The sequence below is a fragment of the Mus caroli genome, unplaced genomic scaffold (genome assembly GCF_978045245.1).
Source record: "Mus caroli unplaced genomic scaffold, Mus_caroli_1 scaffold_7, whole genome shotgun sequence".
Lineage (NCBI taxonomy): Eukaryota > Metazoa > Chordata > Mammalia > Rodentia > Muridae > Mus > Mus caroli.
In genome coordinates this window covers 59,074,151-59,098,424 of record NW_028227262.1, presented here as the reverse complement: position 1 = coordinate 59,098,424, position 24,274 = coordinate 59,074,151, and the positions used below count along the sequence as shown (strand labels likewise).

Here is a 24,274-nt window from a genome sequence, read left to right as displayed (position 1 = left end):
AAGAGAACACAAATGCCAGCCCAGGCTACTATACCCGGGGAAACTCTCAATTACCATAGATGGAGAAACCAAAGTATTCCATGACAAAACCAAATTCACACATTATCTTTCCACGAATCCAGCCCTTCAAAGGATAATGACAGAAAAAAAAACAAAACAAAACAAAAAACAATACAAAAATGGAAATCATGCCCTAGAAAAAGCAAGAAAGTAATTCCTCAACAGACTAAAAAGAAGACAGCCACAAGAACAGAATGCCATCTCTAACAACAAAAATAAAAGGAAGCAACAATTACTTTTCCTTAATTTCTCTTAATATCAATGGACTCAACTCCCCAATAAAAAGACATAGACTAACAGACTGGCTACACAAACAGGACCCAACATTCTGCTGCTTACAGGAAACCCATTTCAGGGAAAATGACAGACACTACCTCAGAGTGAAAGGCTGAAAACAATCTTCCAAGCAAATGGTCTGGAGAAACCATCTGGAGTAGCCATTCTAATATCGAATAAAATCGACTTCAAACCCAAAGTTATCAAAAAAGACAAGGAGGGACACTTCATTCTCATCAACAATAAAATCCTCCAAGAGGAACTCTCAATTCTAAATATCTATGCTCCGAATGCAAGGGCAGCCACATTCATTAAAGACACTTTTGTAAAGCTCAAAGAAGACATTGCATCTCACACAATAATAGTGGGAGATTTCAACACAGCACTTTCATCAATGGACAAATTGTGGAAACAGAAACTAAACAGCGACAGAGTGAAATTAACAGAAGTTATGAAACAAATGGGCTTAACAGATATCTACAAAACATTTTATTCTAAAACAAAAGGATATACCTTCTCAGCACCTCACGGGTCCTTCTCCAAAATTGATCATATAATTGGTCACAAAACAGGACTCAACAGATACAAAAATATTGAAATTGTCCCATGCATCCTATGAGACCACCATGGACTAAGGCTGATATTCAATAACAACATGAATAATGGAAAGCCAACATTCACATGGAAACTGAACAACAGTCTGCTCAATGATACCTTGGTTAAGGAAGGAATAAAGAAAGAAATTAGAGACTTTTTAGAGTTTAATGAAAATGAAGCCACAACATACCCAAACCTATGGGACAAAATAAAAGCATTTCTAAGAGGAAAACTCATAGCTCTGAGTGCCTACAAAAAAAAAAAAAAAAAAAAAAAAAAAAAAAAAAAAAAAAAAAACTGGAAAGAGCACATAAGATCAGCTTGACAACACATCTAAAAGCCCTAGGAAAAAAAAGAAGTAAATTCATGCAAGAGGAGTAGATTGCAGGAAATAATCACACTCAGGGGCGAAATCAACCAAGTGGAAATGAGAACTATTCAAAGAATTAACCAAACAAGGAGTTGGTTCTTTGAGAAAATCAACAAGATAGATAAACCCTTAGCTAGACTCACTAGAGGGCACTGGGCAACATCCTAATTAACAAAATAAGAAATGAAAAGGGAGACATTACAACAGATCCTGAAGAAATCCAAAACCCCATCAGATCCTTCTACAAAAGGCTATACTCAACAAAACTGGAAAACCTGGACAAAATGGACAGATTTCTAGACAGATACCAGGTACCAAGTTAAATCAGAATCAAGTTAACGATCTAAACAGACCCATATTCCCCAAAGAAATAGAAACAGTCATTAATAGTCCCACAGCCAAAAAAAGCCCAGGACCAGATGGGTTTAGAGCAGACTTCTACCAGACCTTCAAAGAAGATCTAATTCCAGTTCTGCACAAACTATTCCACAAAATAGAAGTAGAGGTAACTCTACTCAACTCATTCTATGTGGCCACAATTACTCTGATACCTAAACCATGGAAAGATCCAACAAATATAGAGAACTTCAGACCAATTTCCATTATGAATATCGATGCAAAAATCCTCAATAAAATTCTCGCTAACCGAATCAAAGAACACATTAAAGCAATCATCCATCCTGACCAAGTAGGTTTTATTCCAGAGATGCAGGGATGGTTTAATATACGGAAATCCATCAACATAATCCATTATATAAACAAACTCAAAGACAAAAACCACATGATCATCTCATTAGATGCGGAAAAAGCATTCAACAAGATCAAACACCCATTCATGATAAAAGTCTTGGAAAGATCAGGAATTCAAGGCCCATACCTAAACATGATAAAAGCAATCTACAGCTAACCAGTAGCCAACATCAAAGTAAATGGTGAGAAACTTGAAGCCATCCCACTAAAATCAGGGACTGGACAAGGCTGCCCACTTTCTCTCTACCTCTTCAACATAGTACTTGAAGTCCTAGCCAAAGCAATTCGACTACAAAAGGAGATCAAGGGGATACAAATTGGAAAAGATGAAGTCAAAATATCACTTTTTGCAGATGATATGACAGTATATATAAGTGACTCTAAAAATTCAACCTAAACCTGATTAACAGCTTCAGTGAAGTACCTGGATATAAAATTAACTCAAACAAGTCAATGGCCTTTCTCTTCACAAAGAATAAACAGGCTGAGAAAGAAATTAGTGAAACAACACCCTTCTCAATACACAGAAATAATATAAAATATCTTGGTGTGACTCTAACGAAGGAAGTGAAAAATCTGTATGATAAAAACTTCAAGTCTCTGAAGAAAGAAATTAAAGAAGTTCTAAGAAGATGGAAGGATCTCCCATGCTCATGGATTGGCAGGATCAACATTGTAAAAATGGCTATCTTGCCAAAAGTAATCTACAGATGCAATACTATCCCCATCAAAATTCCAACTCAATTCTTCAAGGAATTAGAAAGAAAAATCTGCAAATTCATCTCGAATAACAAAAACCTAGGATAGCAAAAACTCTTCTCAAGGATAAAAGAACCTCTGGTGGAATCAACATGCCTGACCTAAAGCTTTACTACAGAGTAATTCTGATAAAAACTGCATGGTACTGGTATAGTGACAGACAAGTAGACCAATGGAATAGAATTGAAGACCCAGAAATAAACTCACACACCTATGTTCACTTGATCTTCGACAAGGGAGCTAAAACCATCCAGTAGAAGAAAGACAGCATTTTCAACAAATGGTGCTGGCACAAATGGCTGTTATTATGTAGAAGAATGTGAATTGATCCATTCCTATCTCCTTGTACTAAGGTCAAATCTAAGTTGATCAAGGAACTTCACATAAAACCAGAGACACTGAACCTTATAGAGGAGAAAGTGGGGAAGAACCTCAAAGATATTGTTACAGGGGGAAAATTCCTGAATAGAACAGCAATGGCTTGTGCTGTAAGATCGAGGATTGACAAATGGGACCTCATGAAACTGCAAAGCTTCTACAAGGTAAAAGACACCGTTAATAAGACAAAAAGGCCACCAACAGATTGGGAAAGGATCTTTACCTATCTTCAATCAGATAGGGGACTAATATCCACTATATATAAAGAACTTAAGAGGGTGGACTCCAGAAAATCAAATAACCCCATTAAAAAACGGAGTTCAGAGATATACAAAGAACTTTCACCTGAGGAATACTGAATGGCTGAGAAGCACCTGAAAAAATATTCAACATCCTTAATCATCAGAGAAATGCAAATCAAAACAACCCTGAGATTTCATCTCACACCAGTCAGAATGGCTAAGATCAAAAATTCAGGTGACAGCAGATGCTGGGGAGGAAGTGGAGAAAGAGGAGCACTCCTCCATTGTTGGTGGGATTGCAAGCTTGTACAACCACTCTGGAAATCAGTCTGGTGGTTCCTCAGAAAATTGGACATAGTACTACCGGAGGATCCAGCAATACCTCTCCTGGGCATATATCCAGAAGATGTTCCAACTGGTAAGAATGACACATGCTCCGCTATGTGCATAGCAGTCTTATTTTAATAGTCAGAAGCTGGAAAGAAACCAGATGTCCCTCAACAGAGGAATGGATACAAAAAAAAATATGGTACATTTAGACAATGCAGTACTACTCAGCTATTAAAAAGAATGAATTTATGAAATTCCTAGGCAAATGGTTAGACCTGGAGGGCATCATCCTGACTGAGGTAACACAATTATAAAAGAACTCAAATGATATGTACTCACTGATAAGTGGATATTAGCCCAGAAGCTTAGTATAGCAAGATATAAGAGACAATTTGTAAAACACATGAAACTGAAGAAGAATGAAGACCAAAGTGTGGACACTTTGCACCTTCTTAGAATTGGAAACAATCACCCATCAAAGAAGTTACAGAGACAAAATTTGGAGCTGAGACAAAAGGATGGACCATCTAGAGACTGTCATATCCAGGGATCCATCCCATAAATAGCCTCCAAATGATGACACCATTGCATACACTAGCAAGCGTTGGCTGAAAGGACCCTGACATAGCTGTCTCTTGTGAGACTATGCCGGGGCCTAGCAAACACATAAGTGGATGCTCACAGTCAGCTATTGGATGGATCACAGGGCCCCCAACAGAAGAGCTAGAGAAAGTATTCAAGGAGCTAAAGAGATCTACAACCCTGTAGGTGCAACATTATAAACTAAGTAGTACCCCGGAGCTCTTGTCTCTAGCTGCATATGTATCAAAAGATGGCCTAGTCAGCCATCACTGGAAAGAGAGGCCCATTGGACACACAAATTTATATGCCCCAGTACAGGGGAACGCCAGGGCCAAAAAGTGGGAGTGGGTGGGTATGGGAGTGGGTGGGAGGGTATGGGGCACTTTTGGGATAGCATTGGAAATGTAAATGAGGAAATTACCTAATAAAAAGTAAAATAAATAAATAAGTAAATAAATAAATAAATAAATAAATAAATAAATAAATTTTCTTATTTTTTAATGTGTAGTGCTGGATATTGAATCTAGGTCCTACCTCTGGGGCAGCAGGCATGCATGCAGTGCATTTATTTACAGGTAGGCAAAACATAATAAAAAATGCACAGAAAATAAAAAAAGAAATAAAAAAAGAACTTCACAATACAGTGGAAATAATTAAGCACCATACATCCATTTATTTTATATATACACATACATGCTTATATAATAGTACATATTATTATGTAATCTAACTAGAATATATGATCTGTAAACCTATATAGGATTAACCTTTTCTAATGATACTACAGAATTTTTATGATAGCATGTCTGCTCTGTTTAGTGTTTTCACCAACTACCTGCCTCAGGTCTAATGCCTTAACCAGTGCCTCTTAGTTGTGAATTTGATCCCCTTTACCTCTCTAATATCTTTCATTACAATATCTCATGTTCTATATTAGTATAAAATGATTTCACTCACACCCTTGACTTCCAGTGATAAAGTTTTTTTCTGTAAAAGATGTTGTTTATAAAATTACATGCCCCATATGCTTGGTGTCTGTACTACATAGTGTCATGTCAACTTGACACAAGCTAGAGTTATTTTAGAAGGAATCTCATTGAGAAACTGCAACCACCAGATTGGCCCATGGGCAAACACCTGGTACATATTCTTAATTCATGAATTAAGAATTAATTCTTAATTCTTCATGGGAAGACCCAGATCACTGTGGATATTTCTACACCTCTGATGGTGGTCCTTTGTACAATGAGAATGTAGATAGAGCAAGATATAAGGAGCAATGTGGTAAGCAACACTACTCCATGGTTTCTCCATCGCTTCCAGACACCAGGCTCCTGTCTTGGGTTTTTTTCCAAGGTTCCTTTAATGAATAACTACAAACTGTATGGCGAAATAATCCCTTTTCTCCCAACTTGTTTTGATCATGGTATTTTTTCACAGGAAAGGAAGGCTTAACCAAGAAAGAAATTGGTACTAGGGTATGGGATATTACTGTGACAGACATGATCATGTATTTTTGTAAGTTTATAGAATTGGAAACTGTGGGCTGTAAAATACATAGAATTCTGATATCTTAGTGGATTATTTTGTGTGGTCTTAGAATATAAAGCTGAAATGAGTGCAGATGATGGAGAGTTATCTTATGAAACTCCAGGGGCAAGTTCAACAGTTCCTTAAAGATTCTATAACAGTCATTTATATTTTATGTTAAGAATCACTAAAGTGAAACCTTTCCCTTGCTAGTGCAATTAAAATTTTCTGAACATTGTTTTCTTGGGTTCAGCACAGACACAGTGGTCCAGATATGACAGAGGCTGCATCTTATGGTTACAGCCAAGTTTGGTACCTTTGAGAGTGTCTCAAATAGTACTGGTCCTAAAGACAAGAAGGGATCAGGGAGTGACACTGTGGCTTGGCACCTTATGACATGGTTAAATTCTCTGAATAGAACCAAGGAGAGGCTACCAATGAAGCTTCAGCCCAGTTAGAGTACAGATGCAAGCAATCTGAGATGTCAGTATCACAGGACATCTATCAAGAACAGCAACTTCTGTGGGGTGAGGACAATTTGAGTCTAGCAAACAGGCTGTGTGTGCTATGGAAGGCTTTCCCAGCACTGTGGAGGAGCTCAGAAGATTGTTCATGAGTTCCAGAAGCCTGACACTGAGATTTTTCATGGTTGGACTTTGTTGAATATGATTAACTGTTCCCTGGTTCATCCTTTGGGGACAAGAAAATATTTATATTATTTATTATATTACAGGAGCCCACAGTTGAGAAAATATTTAAACATTTTACAGGAGCCCACAGTTGAGAGCCTGTGAACTTTAAAAGGGATTACGGAGTTTTACGGAGACTTTGGAATTTTACAGAGACAATATATGAAAATGGTAGAGAAACTGAATATTTTATAGACTGTATATTTTGGAGAGGCTCTGAGCATTGAAATTGTCTTTGAGCATTTGACGGAGTTAGAAGTTATAAAGAATGTGGATGTTTTATATTAACATGTTGATAATACTGTGATATCTTGGAAACAAAAATAAAACCACACAAGGTTGTAGTATAACAGTGATGTGTTTGTGAGTCAACTTAACAAAGGATCAAAGTGCCAGCTGTTTCAGTTTGTTTGTTCATTTCTTTGTTTTTACACAAGATAGATCAATAGGGAAGAGGAAAGGGAATATTAGTTCAGATAGTTTCCCAACAGATTGACATGTGAGAACACTTGTGATTTTTCTTGATTGGTGATCTATGTGAGAAGACCCAGCTCTGTGTGAGTGTAGACCCTGGGCTTTTAGATACTTAAGAATACAGACAAGGAAAGTTATTTTTTTAAAAAACCAGTGAATAACCCTCTTGCATGTTCATGCATCACTTCCCGCCTACTGGAACCTGCCTTAAGTTCCTCCCGAAACCACTCTGGATAATGGATTATTAACAGTCACTTTGAAATGACGGCTTAATTAACCAAGGAAGGTTTTCTCATGATGCCTTGGTTAGTCTAATCAACAAAACTTTAACAATTTGATAGCATATGCAACCCATTTATGAATATAAACTTACCATAGAGATCTTTCACTTCCTTAATTAGAACTATCTCCTGGTTTGGTTGATTCTTTGAATAGTTCTTTTTGTTTCCACTTGGTTGATCTGTGCCCTGAGTTGGATTATTTCCTGCTGTCTAATCGTCTTGGGTGAATTTGCTTCCCTTACTTCTAGAGCTTCTAGGTGTGCTGTCAGGCTGCTAGTGTATGCTCTCTGTTTCTTTTTGGAGGCACTCAGGGCTATGTGTTTTCCTCTTAGGAATGCCTTCATTGTGCCCCAAAATTTTGGGTATGTTGTGGCTTCATTTTCATTAAACTTTAAAAAGTCTTTAATTTCTTTCTTTATTTCATCCTTGATCAAGGTATAATTGAGTAGAGTGTTGTTCAGTTTCCACGGGAATGTTGGCTTCTTACTATTTATACTGTTATTGTAGATCAGCCTTAGTCCATGGTGATATGATAGGATACATGGGATGATTTCAATATTTTTGAATCTGTTGTGGCCTGTTTTCTGACTGATTATATGGTCAGTTTTGGAGGAGGTACCATGTGGTGCTGAGAAGAGGTATATCCTTTTGTTTTAGGATAAAATGTTCTGTAGATATCTATTAAATCCATTTGTTTCATACCCTCTGTTAGTGTCCATGTGTCTCTGTTTAGTTTCTGTTTCCAGGATCTGTGCATTGGTGAGAGTGGGGTGTTGAAGTCTATCACTCTTAATGTGTAAGGTGCAATGTGTGCTTTGAGCTTTACTAAAGTTTCTTTAATGAATGTGGCTGTCCTTGTATTTGGAACATAGATATTCAGAATTGAGAGTTCATATTGGTAGATTTTACCTTTGATGAGTATGAAGTTTCCCTCCTTGTCTTTTTTAATAACTTTGGCTGGGGGTCAATTTTATTCAATATTAGAATGGCTACTGCAGCTTGTTTCTTTGGACCATTTCCTTGGAAAATTGTTTTCCAACCTTTCACTCTGAGGTAGTGTCTGTCTTTTTCCCTGAGGTGTGTTTCCTGTAGGCAACAAAATGTTGGGTCCTGTTTGTGTAGCCAATCTATCAGTCTATGTCTTTTTATTGGGGGAACTGAGTCCGTTGATGTTAAGACAAATTAAAGAAAAGTAATTGTGGCTTCCTGTTATTTTTTGTTGTTAAAATTGGCATTCTGTTCTTGAGGCTGTCTTCTTTTAGATTTGTTGAAGAATTACTTTCTTGTTTTTTTTCTAGGGTGTAGTTTCTGTCCTTGTGGTGGTGTTTTCCCTTTATTATCCTTTGACGGGCTGGATTTCTCAAAAGATATTATGTGAATTTGGTTTTGTCATGGAATACTTTGGTTTCTCCATCTATGATATTTGAGAGTTTTGCTGGGTATAGTAGCCTGGGCTGGCGTGTGTTCTCTTAGTGTCTGTATAACATCTGTCCAGGATCTTCTGGCTTTCATAGTTTCTGGTGAGAAGTCTTGTGTAATTCTAATAGGTCTGCCTTTATATGTTACTTGACCTTTTTCCCTTACTGCTTTTAATATTCTATTTTTATTTAGTGCATTTCTTGTTCTGATTATTATGTTTGAGGAGGAATTTCTTTTCTGCTCCTGTCTATTTGGAGTTCTTCTTGTATGATCATGGGCATGTCTTTCTTTAGGTTTGGGAAGTTTTCTTCTATAATTTTGTTGAAGATATTTGCTTGTCCTTTCAGTTGAAAATCTTCATTATCATCTACTATTATCCGAAGTTTTGGTCTTCTCATTGTGTCTTAGATTTCCTGGATGTTTTGAGCTAGGATCTTTTTGCATTTTGCCCTTTCTTTGATTGTTGTGCCCATGTTCTCTATGGAATCTTCTGCACCAAAGATTCTCTCTTCCATCTCTTGTATTCTGTTACTGATGCTTGCATATATGGTTCCTAATTTCTTTCCTAGGTTTTCTATCTCCAGAGTTGTCTTTATTTATTTATGGGTTTTCTTTATTGTTTCTACTTTCCTTTTTAGGTCTTGGATGGTTTTGTTCAATTCCATCAACTGTTTGGTTGTGCTTTCATGTAATTCTTTAAGGGATTTTTGTGCTTCCTCTTTAAGGACTTCTACCTGCTTAGCAGTGTTCTCCTGTATTTCTTTAAGTGAGTTATTAATGCCCTTCTTAAAGTCCTCTACCACCATCATGAGATATGATTTTGAATCTGAATCTTGCTTTTTGGGTATGTTGTGGTATCCAGGAATGGCTGAGGTGGGAGTGCTGTGTTCTGATGCTGGTAAGTGGTCTTGGATTCTGTTAGTAATATTCTTATGTTTGCCTTTCACCATCTGGTAATCTCTGGCATTAATTGTTATAGTTGTCTCAGGTTGGAGCTGGTTCCTCATTGATACTGTTAGCCTCTGTCAGCAGTCCTGGGAGCCCAGCTCTCTCCTGAGTCTCAGTGGTCAGAGTACTCTCTGCAGGCAAGCTATTCTCTTTCAGGGAAGGTGCTCAGAGTTCTGGCATTCAGCCCTGCCTTCTGGTTGAAGATGAAGGCAGGAAACTGGGCCTGTTCCAGAAGATGTGTTGTCTCTGCAGTCTGTGTGCTCACCTGTACAGACTGGTCTCTGAGGGACCTGGGACACAAGATGGCTCCCTCACCTGCTCTGGTGGTCAGATCCCTACCATGCTGCCACCTCTCCTCTGAAGGGGAAGATGCCCTGATGTCTGGAGCCCAAAACGGGGCCTGTCCCAGAATCCGTGAATTTTCTGCTTGATCCCAGAAGCTGTGTTGCTTCTGCAGTCTGCTGGCTCACCCTCTGCATTCCATAAGCTGACCTGGGCAGACTGGTCTCTGAGGGACCCGGGACATGCTTAAGCAGTCAGAGACCTCCCAGGCAGACACCTTTCCTCTGGCTGGGAAGGTGCTTGGATATCTAGAGCCTGAAACGGGGGTCTGTCCCAGAAGCTGTGTCACTTCTGCAGTCCACTTTCTTACCCTCCACAGTCTGCAAGCTGACCTGCACAGACTGGTCTCCAAGGGACCAGGGACACAAGATGGCTCCTTCCTCTCCTGTATTTCTTTAAGGGAGTTATTTAGTTCCTTCTTAAAGTCTTCCTTCGTCATAATGAGAAGTGATTTTAGATCCATATCATGCTTTTCTTGAGTGATGGTGTATCCAGGACTTACTGTGGTGGGAGAATTTGGTTCTGATAATGCCAACTAATCTTGTTTTCTGTTCCTTCTGTTCTTATGTTTGCTTCTTGCCATCTGATTATTTCAAGTGCTTGCTGTGCTCAATATATCTGATTGGAGCCCATCCTTCCTATAATCCCGGTTGATTTGGGACTCCTCAGAGTCCAGCTTTCTCACTAATCCTGTGATTCTGGGATCCTGTGAATCTGAGATTCTGGGTGTGTCAGAGTTCTTGGCAATCAAGCTTCCTCTGAGACTCTGAGATCCTGGTGTGACCAAGCTCCTGGTATCCTGGTATCCTGAAATCCTAAGATCCTGGGCATGTTACAGCTCCTGTATGTGGTGTCTCCCCTGGGGACTGTGGGGCTGTCTGGTGTGTTTGAGACCAAGGTATACCAGGACAAATCAGAAGGAACCTGAGCTGCATGTCAATCAGGGCTTCTGTGTCCTTGCTTCTGCTGTCACAGGCCAGTCATGATTGGTTTGGAACAGATGTTGTGTTCCACTCACCAGTGCTCCTAAGATCCTGGGCATACTAGGGTGCCTGCATGAAGCATCCTCTCCTCAGTGACATTCTTAACATCATGGCTTCAGGAATTCAGGCTTTGAAAGCACTGGGAAAACCTTATCTTTCTGGAAGTGGAATTCCACAGTAGCAAAGAGAAAACTTACAGTGATGTGATTGTCTGCCATCCCAAACACCAGCTTACCTGGAAGGTCACAGATGACATTTCTCTAGTAATCCTACTACCTACAAATTTAACAATCATACAATTCTATATAATTTTATATCATAAGTATCAATGCTGAGCAGTGGTGACACACACCTTAATTCCAGCCCTTCAAACGCAGAGGTCTGTGGATGTTCAAATTCAAGGTCAAACTAGTCTAAAGAGTGTGTCCCAGGACATCCAGAGGTACATAGAGAAACCCTGTCCTGAAAAACCAAACAACAAAAAGTATAAGTAAGGCATGCACATTCTAGACAGATGTGTGATTTCTATAGAAAAATACTCTGGTGAGTATGAACCCTCCTCAGATGCAAAACACAAGGAATTCTCTAGCCTGTCTCCTTCCAGCTGATACAATATAGTCAACCCAACTTGCTAATTTTCCCCTCAGGCAAAGTGAGTATAAACTAAAATACTACTGCACAATTCATCTGCTTAACAGTGAGACATCTTGTGCCTTCCTTGAGTCCTTGCCTGAGATATCTAGTGCACTCTTATTATCTCTCCACTCCAACAGGCAGTCGATTTGTGTTTGGTGTGCTCCTGTTTTTTTTTTCCTGTGCCTTTTTAATTTTTATTTAGTTATGCTTTTGCTGGCTCCTTCAGGTCCTGCAGAGGCCTGGGGAAATAAGATAAGGGAGAGGGCAGTTTCAGGACCCACTGAGTTTTCCTCATCAATACTTACCAATACTTATCAATAAATATGTGTGTGACATACATATTTTGGGAGGTGAAGAAAAGAATACAACGTGCCTTTCATGCCTCCTTTCTCTCTAAAGCTACTGGAACATTTTGATTCTGAGATACTGTTGGCCTAGAACACTAACATATCTTCCTGCCTAAGTTCCCAGAGTGCAGAGCTGATGGTCCTGTGCCAGGACTCCTGCCTATTGCATTGAAGTCTTCCTTACTCCTTGGAGTAGTCTTCTTAGAAGGAGGAAGAGGGAGAGAAATTAAAGAAATAGATAGGAGATAGGCAGAGACTGGTGAATGCAGTAGGTCACTAAAATAGATGTCCAAGCAAGTACCCAGTTGAGTTGTGGGGTCTGAAGTGTTATGGAATATAGACATAGTTAGGATTTCCCTCTTGCCTCCAGGTCCTGGCAAGTCAGATTTCCTCACCTGTAGGAAATGCTTCCTTGCTCCTTCCTAGAATGCTCTAGAAGTTTGAGTGTAGTAATCCCCCTATTATACTTTGTGGAGGCTGCCCTATGCAAATCTAATAGTGGACACATTGGGGAAAAGAGCCCAAATCATTCCTTAGCATATCCAGCAGTTCTTATTGTGCATTATGTCTTGTCTTTCCCCTGATGTCAAGTCAACAAGACCCTCTCTGGCATCAACTCTACATGTTCAGTGTCAAGCTAGGAAATGCTCCCATTTCAGCCCCTACTACAGCAGGCACCAATTTAAGTTATGAAGGTGTCCAGCCAAAGGTGCCAGACTATTTGGAAGAGCACTTAGACACCCCAAATATTCCTTGCAGTTAACCTAGTATCTTGGTACCTGACAAATGAGAGTGACTCATTTCCCACCTCCCTGTCCACAAAAGAAACAGGATTGAACCCCAGAGGACAGGGGCAATAACAATGACAGTGTCCTTCCACACTGCAGTGTTTGTTCAGCTTCTCCAATCTCAGGTGTCCTAGTTTCTTTCTGTTGCAATAAAACTGTGACCAGAAAGAACTTGGAGGGAGAAAAGGCTTATTACAGCTTATACTATGCACATCATAGGCCATCGCCGAGGGAAGCCAAGTTCGAAAACCAGGGGAGGAACCTTGAGACTGGAACTGAAGCAAAAGCCATGAAAATAATTGCTTGCTTACTGCCTTACTTCTGATGGCTTGCTCTCATATACCACCTGCCTAAGAATACGCCATCCACAGTGAATGGAATCTACCAAATCAATCATTAATCAAGGAAATATCCCAGAGACTTGCTTTCAAGACAATCTGGTGGAGGATTGGGGTGCTCTCTTCCCACAGGACCCTAGTCTGTGTCACACTGATAAAAACTCACTAGGAGAACACTGCAGCTCATCTCTGTATAGTAGGGAAACAGACCTTGCAATGTGCTCTGAAGGTACCCAAATAAAATTATTTTCAAGTTACTTTCAATTATCAACTTGATACAGTTTAGAGTCACCTGTGGGGTTCTCAATAAGAAAGATAGCTAAAGAATCTGGGGGTAAAAAGCCCGTAGGCAGCCTTATTATGCAGTTTCTGTTTGAGTTCCTTCTTGAACTCCTGTCCTGGCTTTCCTTGCCAATGGCCTACAGCTTGTAAATTGAAGCGAATTATTGTCTCTTTAAGTTGCTTTTGGTCACAGTATTTTATGACAGCAACAGGGAAGCAAACCAGGATCTGGAGCAACTTGAATGATGCTGGTGGACCTTAGTTTGCTCCCACAGACAATTACACAGTTGGAAAAGATGTTTTAAGTCTTTACACTCAGATATGCCAATTTTAGAAGCATTTCCATTAATAAATGCTTTGTGGTGAAAACCACTGTACTACAAAACTGTATCCGAGCAGCAATATTCAGTGCACCATTTGAAAACTGAAAACCAGGTGGGAGTCTTTATGTGAGGGTCAAGTGCACACCTGTGTTTACCTTTGCTGTGTCTTCTCTGGGACCAGTTTTTTAATATTGTGGAGGATGTGTTCCTAGGATCACACTAAGGCATTCCTTGGGCTTCCTTAACCTGATGATTTCAGTTGAATGACTGCCCACAGAGCAGAGTGTAGATGACAGCAAGACTTTATTACAGGAGAGCATGAGGAATTCTCAATGGCAATGACTACACTCCATTGTGGAGGACATCAATGTCCAGGAATAAGAATCAAAGAACCTGTCATTTGGCTTTACATACATACAAAGACACATACATGCACACATACATACATACATACATACATACATACATACATACATTTGAGATTGTCTTAATTTCTTCTTTATTGATTATTTTATATTTTTACATTTCAAATGTTATCACTCATCCCTGTTTCCCCTCCACAAACCCCTTATTCTTTCTCCCACTGCTTAGTGCTTCTATGAGTATGGTCCCTCACCCACTCCTGCCTCAGTGTCCTATCATTCTCCTACACTGGCTCATTGAGCCTGCACAGGACCTAGTATATCCCCTTCCATTGATGCCAGATAAGATAATTCTTTGCTACATATCAAGATGGAGCCATGGTCTGCCCATGAGTTCTCTGTGGTTGTTGGTTTAGTTTCTGGGAGTTTTTTTTTTTTTTTTGAGAGGGGAGGTCTGGTTGGTTGATATAGTTCTTCCTATGGGGTTTCAAACCCTTTCATCATCTTCAGTCTTTGCCATAACTCCTCTACTGGGGACCCCATGCTCAGTCCAATTGTTGGCTATTAGCATCCACATCTGTATTGGTCAGACTATGGCAGAGCCTCTATTGGCTCAGCTATATCAGGCTCCTGTCAGTAAGTTCTTCTTGACATAAGCAATAGTGTCTGGTTTGGTTTATGCAGATGAGATGGCTCCCTAGTTGGGGCAGACTCTGGGTGACCTTTACTTTAGACTTTCCTCCACTCTTTTTCCCTGCATTTCCTTTTGACAGAAGGAATTCTGAATTACTATTTTGAGGTGGGTGAGTGGCCCCACCCAGGAGCACTGTTCTTTGAGACAGAATTTTCTTTTTTTATCCTATTTTCACAATCCTTGAACAAAACTCTCCCTGCTATAGTCACTATTTTCTTATTTGTTTGATAGTGTAAATTTCAAAGGTTGGTAACTTAGCATCAGTTCTTTTTTTCACAGTTGACCCTAGTGGAGGACCCCACCTTACTGACATTCAGTGGTATATACTACTACTTATTAGTTGGAGTCTCAGCATCACTTACCAGATGAAGAGCAATCAGCCTCTCCCTTCATTCATCCACTTGCTTTCATCCTTGACTTAAAAGCATCTGTGTTGATGTGGCTGTGCAGCAAAGCCTCATCTTCTGGTAATGTTGATATTAATTTTGAGCCACTTCCTTCCACAGCTTGTGTCCCAGCAGACTATAGACAGATAGCAAATAAAGAAAGGACAGGCACTCAAACACATACATAAAAGCTGAGATTGGCTTAGGATATGTGATGGAGACCTGCAATACCCCTCAATGAATATGTTATATTCAGTTGAAAAGGAAGTGATGTTATTCCATACAGATAAACAAGGAAGCAGGTCATGGCACACAGTTGAGCAGGTAGGAAGGGTATTGCATAGAGTTGTACAGGGAGGCAGGTTTGGCTCCTCCCAGGAGTAACTGTATCTGTAGTGGTCAGTCTTCAGGCAGTAAACATATAGAGTATGGAAAGCTATGGTTGGACATTCTTTGCACACACTGAGAGCATTCCTATTTGGACCACCAGAAGGCTTTGCCATGACACCAAGATTTATCCAGGGAAGGTTTTGCCATTACCATTGGACTGAGACACTGGTCATTGACAGAGCTGTGCCAAGATCAAATTACACATACTCATTTGGGACTTGGCTGGTTCCCTACAGAACCATTCATGAGTCAGATCTCTCTTAACCTCTAAGAAGTGTTCCAGTTCATTTGGCAAAAAGCACTGTCATGGTGAGAAAGCACCCAGCAAGCAGCAGGCATGGCAACTAAAATAAAAAATTGAGAAGTCACATCTTGAATGGAAACATAAAGCAGAGAATGAACAGGAGGTGGTAGTAGCATTTTAGGTTAAACATGGCCACTGCTCATTTCAAATTTCCATGACTGCCTCACCAAAGGCTACCAGCTGTGCCTCTCTCCCTCTAAACTTTCCTACAATGTCTTTTTAAATTTACTTGTAAATGTCACTCAAAGCTTGAATCTTAAAGCTGAACACATGGAAATTAAGGCACACGGAAGCAATACTATATGGAATCCTGATATTCTGAGGACTGACCCAGGAAAGACTGCCTGCTAACACCATAGGATGAAAGCCTCAGTGGTAAGTCATGGGAAGCCCAGAGTCTCTCACCCCAGAGTAGACACATCACAAAGTATGAAATAATTTAGGACTGATTATACCTGAGATTTAAAATGAGCAAATTTAGTGTTATCTAATTGGTGCAACTTTCTGATCCCTCCCACAAGTATTGCAAGATAACTCAGATAAAGTTTCTGCCCAGTCCTCCCCAAATGGCTGCTATCCACAACACAGGGAGAATGATCAAAGGTGAGGAAGATGCTCCACTGGGATGCCAGGTCTCATGCTCCACAGAGAGAACTTGTCATGTTCTACAAACACTAAAATAAGAAATTGCTCACATGCATTAAAGACTCCCTTTATTCTATTGCAGGACCTCTTCAGGCACAAAGTCCTCCCCTGCCAAGTCCATCTGGGTAAGTGTCCTGCACCCAAGTGCAGAATCAGAAGGTGGTCTGGCCCGAGGCAGACTGAGGGAGGATGAGTTATCGGGCTACAAGGAGGTTTGCATCATCTGCAATGGAGACACTGAGCTATGATGGCTCTTCAGTACACGGGATTGTGATCTGCATGGGTAAAAATATGTTTTCTTCTTAAGATATTCATTTTCTGTAACTTCTATAATTCATCAATGTTGCAATCTTCTGGAATATCCATAGATTTTTGGGTTGAGTTCATTTTTCTAAAGTAACTCAGAAACTCTGTTTCAGCACTTAAGTCTCACAGTGAATTTTCTGCCTTATTTTTTTCCTACAGATCATTTCATGTTACCAACGAAATTTAAAACGCATACCTCAATGAAACTTCTTCAGGTATGTGTGTGTCAAGAACTGTTTTGGTCTTGACTTCTTTGGTGTAAATATTTCAGAGATTTGAAGCTATGGTGGTTTGAATATTCTTGGCCCAGGAAGTGCTTCTGTTAGTAGGTGGGGCCTTGATGTAATAGGTGTAACATTTTTGGAGGAAGTGTCACTGTGGGCATAGGCTTTAAGACACTTGTCTTAGCTTCCTGGAAGCCAGTCTTTTCCTGCTTGCCGTTGGAACAAGCTGTATATCACATATCTCCTCCTACAGCATGCCTGCATGGATGCTACCATGTTTTTTACTTGATGATAAGGAATTGAAATTCTAAACCTCTAAGCCATCTACTATTAAGTATTGTCCTTATAAGAGTTGGCTTGGTCATGTTGTCTGTTCACATCAGTAAAATCCTAACTAAAAAAAAAAAAAAAAAAAATGTTACCAGGGACTGAGGTATTGTTGTGATAGTCCTGACCATGCTTTTGCTTGGAAGAATGTGAATCTTGGGACTTTGGATTTGGAGTGTAGTGGGATGCTTTAAGTGGGTCTTAATAAGCCATTCTAATAGGAATATGGATGACTTTGTTGCTGAGGGTGATTTGAATGTGGATGTTGGCTCTAGTGGTTTCAGAGGAGAAGTATATTAATATGTGACCCATGTTCTTTGGAGGAGACCAGAAGTTCAGGTGTGGATCCCAGGCACTGGAAAAAAAGCTGTAATGATAATAATGTTGCCTTGAAGACCCCAAGATGTTTAACCTGCCAGTGATATGGGGTATCTGCTGAGGAAAGCTGCTAACAGGGAGTGGAATCAGCCAAGGAGAAATTTTTTGTTACAGTCAACAAAGATGAAAAAGGAGTTAGAGGTCTGAAAACCACTTTGATATCAGACATGGAGACACAGATTGGATTTTGCCCAGCTGATTTCCTGTCTTGCTTTGGGAACTATAGTTAAGTGGTTGGACAAATCACAAAAGAGACTTTGAACTTTAGACTTTTTACATTTTTGAGATTGCTATAGATTATGGGGACTTAGGAATTTGGACCAAATGTATTTTTATGGTGTTATGGCTAGGTATGTCTCCTGTAGTCTCACATGTCTGAACAAACCTATTGGAATCTGGGACTGGAATATGGTAGTTTGAATAAGCTTGGTCAAGAGAGTGGCACTATTAGGTTGTGTGGCCTTGCTGGAGTAGGTGTGGACTTTTTTGAGGAAGTGGTACACTGTGAGGGTGGGCTTTGAGACCCTCCTCCTAACTTCCTGGAAGATAGTCTTCTATTCACCTCTGGAACAAGATGTAGAACTCTCAGCTCCTCTTGTACTCTGCCGGCCTGGATGCTGCTATGTTCCCACCTTAAATTTATTGGACTAAACTTCTAAGCCTTTAAGCTAGCCCAGATTAAATATTGTCCTTATAAGAGTTGGCTTGTTCATGGTGTCTGTTCACAGAAACAAACAAACAAACAAAACCCTAAGACAGAAACTTTACAAAATAATAAATCAGCATGTTCAAAGCTGCACTGTGGACAGCCTCACAGTGTGCTGGATCTCACTCTTAATTAATTCATCTAGAGCTACTAGATCTCAAAGGCTGTCCTTAGCCTGAGCTCTGACCCATGGGATGTCTCAGCTAAGGAATAGGGTTGCCAAGTATGAAATATCAAGTCTCCGGTAAACTTTTCCAAGGTCCTAAGAACTGGAATTGATGACTCTTGTTTCTTGGGAGAAAAAAACTGCAAAGCACTCCAATACTGGAAATAACCTGGATTATATTGCTTTCTCTGGGTCTGGACTCTTACTAGCTCCCATAATTCCCCATAGTGTATCTTCTCATGGTGTTAGAGATAACTCAAAATCTATCTTGCTTTTTGTTACAAAGAGTCCATCAAAGCTGCTGGTCAAGGAGGCCTGCAATCCCTTGATCCATCAAAAGACCCATCACATCTCAGGTTCTGTCAGGAATAGTTTCTCCTGTAGCACAATTGAGACTCTGTAGTAACAGCAGACATCTGTGACAAAACTCATGTCAGGTCTGTAATAAGGTTTCTCGAGGATTCCCTGTCTCTTCACCATAAGAACACACTGCCTTCTCTGGAGTTTCTAAAGATGCTTTTGAAATACTGCCAACTGTCTAGCTGCAAGGGTGAATCTAGAGGACAATAAAGGGTTTCAGCCACTTCTTAGGACAAGTATTCTTCATGGTTTCCCAATCACATCCACATAGTCCCTTTTCTTTTTTTCCTCTCTGTACACAGTGTTGTAATCAGCTTAGTGATCGTTTTCCTTGTCTGAGGCACTGGTGGCTTCTCTCCCACTGTCTTCCAAGTAGTTGTCCAGGTAGAATTGTTAGATAAAGAATACTTCTCCATGCACACAAACACTTTGCATTTCTGTTCCTTAGATGCAGTGCATCTACAGGGCCATAAGCACCAAGAATGCAGTGGCTACTGCAGAGAGTATTCCCTCTTCCATTCTGCTCTCTACTTCCCCCCAGATGACAAGATCAGATAATTGTTGTACTGAACACTGGTCACTTGTTTGAGGCATATTGATGCCATGGATTTCAGGCTGTGCAAGATTTTTGTAACTGAAGGATGATATAGTGTCTACACTCATTGGCCCTGGCTTCATGCTGAACAGTGGGCTATCTCTGTTCTCCTGATTAGTTGAAGCCTTTACTTTACAGTTGCTCTATCAAGGAATGCTCAGGATTCATCTGGACATTTCCTGCTCTGGGTGCATTTTGTTTGCCTGTTCTTCCCTCTTAGCCTTTCCTTTTTTCTCCCTGACCAATTTTACAAAGCAAAATAATTAAATGTTTTCCCAACTCTCCACCTCAGCTCTGCAGTATAAATTCTTACTCAGTGTTGATGATTTCTAAATTTTCCTTATTGGTTCATTTCATATTTCATTGTTCTTTTAAAGATTATAGTACAATTATATGAGTTATCTGTTCCCCTAACTCACTCAAAACCCTTCTAAGTAACCTCCCTTGCTGTTAATTGATTTCATGGCCTCCTTTTATTGCATAATGCATATTCTTAAATGCATAACTTTAAAATGCTCAGTCTGTGTATTGTTACTTGTGTATTTTCCATGCTGTTTTGGATTTTGGACAAACAATTGGTGTGCACTCCCCTGCAGAAGATGATTCCTCCTGTTTTTAGCTTTCCTTAGTTACCTTTGTTCTTTGTATAGCTAACTAGTGGGCTTTCCCATACCTTGGCATGTCTAATTGTTATCCTTGTTTAGCTCATTTTTAGGCAGGCACATCTCCTTAACACAACCAGGAGACACAATCTCACAGTAAACTCCCTGATCTCCTAGCTCTTCAATCTTTCCACACATCTTCTGTGGTGTTCTCTGTGCCTTGGCTACAGGAGTTCTTTGGTACATGGATCCACTGGGACTGGGATGCATACCTCTGTATATTGGTTGGTTGTGGTTTTCTGTAATGTTGGTCTGTTGCAAAGAGAAGTTTTATTGATATAAGAATAAATATTAGATGATTGTAAACACTTATTATTAATATACATTACTTTGCAGTATGGTTTGAAGAACACTGAAATCATTTCAATTCATATCCTTGATTTTCAGTTGATAATTCTGTAATTGTATCTGTGAATTTTTTAACAACAGTATTGGCGTCATACATACAAAATGTTCATTAAAGGAAGTTATGTGTTCTACATAAAATACCAACTGCATTTCTCATGTCCTTTGGGCAGGCTTCTCTGAAGTGTGGAGAAACCTCCTGTCCCTAGAAGGAGATGGAAGACTCCTCTAAAGCCTATCCCTCAAGACTGGGTGATACTTTTCACGTAATCATGACCTTAGAATGGGATGGCCCTAAGTCTATTCTAATTGTAGTTTTATTTACCATTTGATTTTATATGCCAAAGGAGGAAATTAAGAGTATGATCACACTAATATCTGATTCTCAGAGTCTTTTCTCAGAGGCATCATGGCAGAAGAATAAAGTCATAGATTGGATGCACACTCATTTAGAATTCAGAGAAAGACCACATTTCATGCTGCTTGGAAATGGAACCTGGCTTCATTATTCTATAGTTTTGATCATTTTCATCTTTTCTGTTTCAGGTAGGGAAAGAGCTGATCAGTCATTAACAGAGATTAATTGTGTCTCCTAGGCCACAGGACAAGGCACTGCATGAGAAAACCAGCAGGTGTTATGTCTATGGAGTTCATTCTGGGCCAGAAACAGTTTCATGTTTGGTGTTTGTACAGCATGTTCTTTCTTACCTAGAGTCCTCTGAAACAGGTACAGGATTAACTATCCATACATTCTAGAGGAGGTGAGTGGAACTCTGAGTACTTAAGGTCACACTCTGAGGAAATGCCAGACGGTAGAATTTGATTCAGAGTTCAAATTGGAAATAATTTTCTGCAGATTTGTTAAGAATATTTTGCCTGTATGGGCAGTGTTGGCACATTTCTTTATTCCAACCACATGAGAGGTAGAAGCCAGCAGGTCTCTGAGTCAGAGTTTATCCTGGTCTACAGAATGAGTTCTAATATATCCAGGGATACACAGAGATAATCTGTCTTGTAAACCGGACAGTGGTAGAGAGAGAGAGAAATGAAGAAAGGGAATAGAAAAATGGAGGCATAGTGAAACACACATACACACACACAGAGAGAGAGAGAGAGAGAGAGAGAGACAGAGACAGAGACAGAGACAGAGACAGAGACAGAGAGAGACAGAGAGAGAATGTACAATGTATATTTGGATTGGTGATAAAGGAACAGAATAAAGCAGACACTGAAATAAAATGATCCTGTGCAGTGGGCACACAGTCCTTTAGGAGGGCACATTTCTAGATTTGTGCAACGTTCTCCATTCCATTCACCAGATAAGTAAAGCTATTGTGTATCTGACTATCAAGTGAGATGCAGCTCTTTGCCCAGAACAAATCAAATCCAGGGAACATGAGTTGAAATATTTATTAGAACTCATGGAATGTTCAGTATACAAGGAAGTGTATATTTGGAGGTAGCCCTAACATTGTACACAGAATTCATTCAGCACTGATTGGAATGCATTAGGACAGTTCAGACTGTGTGAATGGCTTTCAGGTAGTGTGAACTGGAGCTGAGTTTGGTGAGTTGGAATCAGGATGAGTTGACACATTTTTGCCATCTAGGTGTTGGTTGGCATTCATGAACAAGGCTGTGTTTTGTAAGGAAGATTTTTCTCTTTTCTCCTTAGATTTTTGTTATTTTCTTCCTACCCAGATACAATGAGTAAAGCAAACTTACTCCACACTGACAATAACATGAAAATCACATTGTTCTCTGAAGTGAGTGTTGGGATCTCAGCTAACAGCATCCTTTTTATTGCCCACCTCTGCAAGCTCCTTTATGAGAACAAGCCCAAGCCCATTGATCTCTACATTGCTTTCTTTTCCATAACCCAACTAATGCTGCTTATAACTATGGGACTCATAGCTGTGGACATGTTTATGCCTTGGGGAGATGGGATTCTACCACATGTCAATCCCTTATCTATTTGCACAGGCTTCTGAGGGGACTCACCTTTTGTGCAACCTGTCTGCTGAATGTCCTTTGGACCATCACACTTAGCCCTAGAAGCTCCTGTTTAAAAATGTTTAAACATAAATCTCCCCATCACATCTCAGGTGCCTTTCTTTTCTTCTGTGTTCTCTATATGTCTTTTAGCAGTCACCTATTAGTATCAATTATTGCTACCTTCAATTCATCCTCAGATAATTTTCTGTATGTTACACTGTCCTGTTCAATTCTACCTGTGAGTTACTCTAGAACAAGCATACTTTCCACAATGATGACCATCAGGGAAGCCTTTCTCATTGGACTCATGGCCCTGTCCAGTGGGTACGTGGTAGTTCTCCTATGGAGGCACAAGAAGCAGGCCCATCATCTTCACAGCACCAGTCTTTCTTCAAAAGTATCCCCAGAGCAAAGAGCCACCAGGACTATCATGCTACTCATGGGCTTCTTTGTGGTTCTCTACATTTTGGACACAGTTATTTTCCAAGCAAGGCTGAAGTTCAAGGATGTCTCAACATTCTACTGTGTCAAAATTATTATGTCCCACAGTTATGCCACATTCAGCCCTTTTGTGTTTATTTGCAATGACAAGTATATGATTAAGTTTGTCACATCAATGTATGGCAGAATAGTAAATATTTGATTTTTCAGTGATGGGTATAGTCCCTGAATATAATCCAAGATGTTGTCATCAGAGCTATGGATTATGGCATAGTGGGAACATTTGTGACTTAAATTGATCTATGAAAGTATTTTTTCCTATTAAATCTGTTTACTTTGTGTATGGATGACAAGTATATAAAAGACAATTAAACCCCATGATCTTTCAGATATCACATGAGGTTTCAATCTCTAAATAGGTTTCAAAGGAAATCTGTGACAGGGTTCTAAATTGATCTGGGTTTGCAGATTGCATTAAAGTTCATAAGAAGTATTTATTTTTAAGTTTTAAAAGTGTGTGTGTATGTGTGTGTGTGTGTGTGTGTGTGTGTGTGTGTGTGTGTGTGTGTATTTGAGTGTAGGTGCATGCTCTTTGGTGCATTCCATGATATAACTATGTGATATCTATGACATTTCCTATAATTCAGTTGCCTCAGTTGTTTATGTTTGGCAAAATACATAAGAAAACATTGTTTTGAGAGCCAATTATCACATGATTCAACACACACACACACACACACACACACACACACTCATGGAGCCAGATGTATATTCAGAGAGCCATACTGTCATTTGCACAATCATGCTCAAATAGCCAGATTTAAAATATTGAAAGGTAGGTATAGCTACTGTCTGGTGGTGTTAGGATGTGGAATCAGATCTCGGTCTTGCCATGCTGAGGAATGAGGAATGGAGGAATGTGAAAACTTAAAAATAAATCCTTAGAAACTTTAAAGCATAGTACTCCATTGTGTAAATGTACCACATTTTCTGTACCCATTCTTCTGTTGAGGGATATCTGGTTTCTTTCCAGCTTCTTGCTATTATAAATAAGGCTGCTATGAACATAGTGGAGCATGTGTCTTTATTACATTTTGAATTATCTTCTGGTTATACATCCAGGAGTATTGATGGATCTTCTAGTAGTACTATATCCGATTTCCAAGGAACTGCCAAACTGATTTCCAGAGTGCTTGTACCAGTTTGCAATCCCACCACAAGGGAAGAGTGTTCCTCTTTCTCCACATCCTTGCCAGTATCTGCT

The 24,274-nt window shown here is 39.7% G+C and overlaps 1 protein-coding gene across 1 annotated transcript; it reads left to right on the top strand.

Moving 5' to 3' along the window:
- The first annotated feature begins 21,184 nt into the window (after nt 1-21,184).
- Nucleotides 21,185-23,212, top strand: LOC147003902 (vomeronasal type-1 receptor 50-like). The gene is given in 3 exon segments (XM_085839625.1): nt 21,185-21,261; nt 22,250-22,512; nt 22,515-23,212. Coding segments are annotated over 3 exon segments (1,032 nt in total). The 5' UTR covers nt 21,185-21,190.
- The last annotated feature ends 1,062 nt before the right edge of the window (nt 23,213-24,274 follow it).